Raw genomic sequence first — 3,917 nt, 5'->3', positions numbered from 1 at the left:
GCCCGCGCACCCGCACCACCAGATCCCCAGCCTGCCCACCGGCTTCTGCTCCAGCCTGGCGCAGGGCATGGCGCTCACCTCCACCCTCATGGCCACGCTGCCGGGCGGCTTCTCCGCGTCGCCCCAGCAGCACCAGGAGGCGGCGGCCGCCCGCAAGTTCGCTCCGCAGCCGCTGCCCGGCGGCGGCAACTTCGACAAGGCGGAGGCGCTGCCGGCGGACGCGGAAGACGGCAAAGGCTTCCTGGCCAAGGAGGGCTCGCTGCTCGCCTTCTCCGCCGCCGCCGAGGCCGTGCAGGCGTCGCTCGGTGAGTCGGCGGCGCGCGCAGCCGGGGCGCGGGAACGGGAGGGGTGGGGGGGCCGGCTCCGGCTTCCCGCGGGGACAACTGAGGGGCCGGCGGGCCTGGGGGGGTCGCGGAGGGGTCCCAGGGCCGGGGTTGGGTGTCAGCACCCCCCCACACACACACCGCCAGCTGCTGCTCTGGGCCACGTATCGGGCGGCTCGTTTGTCCCAATCCACCCCCCCACCCCGCAGCTTCTACCCCTTGCTCTCTCCGCTGGGACCTGGACCCCCCAGGGCAGCCCTCGGGGAGGCCTGTTGGAGCTCAGCCGTGCGGGGGGCTCGGGTGTCCAAACTTAAATGCGTCTCCGATGGGTTTGTGCAGGAGAGAACCAGATTCTGGAGAGGCGGTGTGTGTGTGTGCGCGCGTGTGTATATGTGCGTGTGCGCGCGCGTGTGGTTTGGCAGGAACTTCTGAGGCTGCGATCGTCCCTGCCACTAACATCACCAAACGCGCCTCCCGGCCTGCGCGCCCCGGAACCCCTCTTTCGGCCGCGAGGAGATGAAGGCTCGCTGCCTTTGCCCGGCTAAAGGGTGGGGGGCAGAACTCCCATGTCACCCAGCCAAGCCCCCCCCGTCCCGCGCCCCCGGGGACAATGGGGACGCCCTCTCGGGCCTCCACCGGCCTGCTGCTTTGCCCGGGAGCTGCCGCAGGCCGGGAGGCATGGCGGCGCCTTGAATGATGGTTGTGGGCAAAGGGTCGTCGCCCGTCCGGTCCCCTCCTCTCCTTTGAGCTTTCTCACGCTCGCTCTCCTCCCCCCCCCCAGTCCCCCTCAAAGGCCAGGAAATCGCCATGTGTTAATGTCATAGAAAGACAATCCGCTAAGTGCGGGGGGGGGGAGCAGCCGAGGCCGGCGGGCGGGGTGAGGAAGGCCCCGTGAGAAACGTAATAAAACGCCGTTTGGTTTTGCTTTCAGTCGGGGCTGTCCGAGGGCACGGGAAAGACGAGTCCAAGGCGGAAGACGACCCGAAGAGCAAGGAGGAGAGCTTCTCCTTGGAGAGCGATGTGGACTACAGCTCGGATGACAATCTGACCGGCCAGGCGGCGCACAAGGAGGAAGACCCCGGCCACGCGCTGGAGGAGACCCCGCCGAGCGGCGGCGGCGCGGCGGGCAGCACCACGTCCACGGGCAAGAACCGGCGGCGGCGCACGGCCTTCACCAGCGAGCAGCTGCTGGAGCTGGAGAAGGAGTTCCACTGCAAAAAGTACCTGTCCCTGACCGAGCGCTCGCAGATCGCGCACGCGCTCAAACTCAGCGAGGTGCAGGTGAAAATCTGGTTCCAGAACCGCCGGGCCAAGTGGAAACGGGTGAAGGCAGGCAATGCTAACTCCAAGACCGGGGAACCCTCGCGGAACCCCAAGATCGTGGTCCCCATCCCCGTGCACGTCAGCAGGTTCGCCATCAGAAGTCAGCACCAGCAGCTGGAGCAGGCCCGGCCCTGAGGGCCCTTCCGCCCTCCGGGGAGAAGCACCCGAGGGGAACCCACGGCCGACTCCACGGGCGGAAGCCGAACCTCAGTCACATCCCAGAGGCGGACAGACCAAGAAAATTGAGAATATATTCGCTACCCAGGCTTGAAAGACTGCTTTGGAAAGGGGCTACAGCCACACCTGAAGATACACTAAATATTTATTATACTACCCTACTTTGTACATAGATATCTATATAGACTGGATCTCAGCCGCAGTATTTTGAAAGTTAGAGGACAGCTTACCCAGTTATGCCCTCCCCTTACATGCCAGACCCAGACAAACCTGCTGCTGCTGCTGCTGCTGCTGCTGCTGCTCTGGCACCAGCTCGGTGCTTAGCAGCCACCTTCCCATGCGTTTCCCAAGGTAATCATGAAACACAGGAACGGACCCTGGGGTTCACACTGATTTTTTTTTAATTTTTTATTCTGGCATTTTTTAGTTGATCGCAAAGCAGACGTGGTTGGGCAGCTTGGAAATTGTTTTGTTTTGCTTTTGCCTGGCTTTCTGTCCTGGGGTGGCACATCCCACCGGAGCCATACCTGACGCGCCTTTCTGTTGTGTTTAATTTATTTCAATGTAGCTTTTGTTCAGATAAGTTATACATTTAAACAATCTCAGTCTTGTGAATAATAATAAAAAAAGAGCAAGGAAAAAAAAAGATCCATCCCCAGGCGTCCTAAGTGTGTCTAGAATTTGCCCAGTTTGGAGAACCGGCCAGGGCGTGGCGGAGGGACCTGGCTTGGGACCAGTTCTGGAAAAGCCTCGGAGGTGGAGGCCGGTCTCCAGATGGCTGGAGCGCTGCAATAGGTTCTGTGTTGGAGCGTAGTCGTTCCCATAGGGTCCCGGTGTAAGGAAGTGTAGTTTAAATCCTAGGAATGGAACCATCGCTCCCTTTTGCACGGTCTCCTCTGTACCTGGCCAGCAGGTAAACTTCGGCTAGGACAGAAGGCGGTTCCCAGAGGCGGGACAGCCGGTGCCGACGCGGCGCACACTCTCCATCCGCTGCAGGCCGGCCAGGAAGGCGTCTCTACAAACACCCCCAGACCCAAGCAGCGGCGCTCGCCGGCCCGCGGGGCTGAGGTTCCAGGCGGGCGTTATCTTCCGACTGGGGCAGGGACACAGCCTGCCAAGCCCCGTTTCCTGGCAGGCAGGCCGGCCGCGCTGGGCGCCCAGGCCTGGACAGGCACCTCCCCCTGCGGGCGGGGTCGGAGAGGGGCGGGCCCCGACCACCACCCCACCCCGGGGGCACCACAAAGGGGAAGAGGAGGGGAAAGCCGGCGGGCTGGAGGCTCGACCCGCTGGGGTCCGAAGCCTTGGGAGCGCGAGCGCCGCGCCTGGCTCCGCAAGCCCTTCCTCACTTCCCTGGGAGCCACCACCCCCGGCGCCCAGGCCCCGCGAGAGAGGTCTCGGGACCGGCGACCCCGGAATGGTGGAGGGTGATCCGGTGTCAGAACCCCTCGGGCCGCCAAACCAGCGCCAGCAGAGAAGCTTCGCGTAGCCAGCCCGCCCAGCGGAGGGAGGAGAGGCCGGGAGCTGGCCCGCCCGCGGCGGCCCTGGTCTTGGCCCCGGAAGGGGGGCCGGCGGCGCCGGGAGTCGGGACGAGCGGGGATACGGCTCGCCACCTCTCCGTGCGGGGCGCGCGGGCACCGCGGCCTCGCCCACCCCGCAGGCCCCGAGCGACGCTGGGCCGCGGGTTCCCCTTGCTCCCAAACGTGTCCGCGTCGGCCGAGCCCCGGGCTGGGGTTTGAGCGCGCGAGACCGAGACGCAACGGCTGCCGGTCGCCTCCACTGCGCGCGCGCCACGGGCAGCGGAGGTGGCACCTGGGTCGCGGGGCGCCCCAGTGTTGGCCTCCAAGGCTGCTGCCTGGATCGTGCCCTCGTGTGCCTGCCATCTGCCCTGGGAAGCCCCCCCCCCGCTGGCCGCGGGGCCATGCCTCTGCATCCAGACCAGCCTCCACTCCCTCACCCCAAACAGACTCTGGGATCCAGGCCGTGCCTGGGCCGCTTCGGCACCCCCAGTGGGACAGTGACCACGACTCAGAACCCCGTCCCCAAGACGGGGGGGGGTGAGGGGGGCGGGGTAGCTGCGGCTTTCCTGATCCACTA

The 3,917-nt window shown here is 65.4% G+C and overlaps 1 protein-coding gene across 1 annotated transcript in view; it reads left to right on the top strand.

Moving 5' to 3' along the window:
• Nucleotides 1–1,781, top strand: part of Gbx2 (gastrulation brain homeobox 2) — a 47,785-nt gene extending 46,004 nt beyond the window's left edge. Inside the window, exons 7-8 of the mRNA XM_013023420.1 lie at nt 1–305; nt 1,255–1,781. Of these exons, the coding sequence (XP_012878874.1) occupies nt 1–305; nt 1,255–1,781 (832 nt within the window). The remainder of the gene's footprint in view (nt 306–1,254) is intronic.
• The last annotated feature ends 2,136 nt before the right edge of the window (nt 1,782–3,917 follow it).

This window comes from Dipodomys ordii, unplaced genomic scaffold, assembly GCF_000151885.1.
Source record: "Dipodomys ordii isolate 6190 unplaced genomic scaffold, Dord_2.0 Scaffold1, whole genome shotgun sequence".
Classification (NCBI taxonomy): domain Eukaryota; kingdom Metazoa; phylum Chordata; class Mammalia; order Rodentia; family Heteromyidae; genus Dipodomys; species Dipodomys ordii.
Note: the sequence above shows the minus strand (reverse complement) of the source record. Positions and strands in the feature narration are given on the sequence as shown.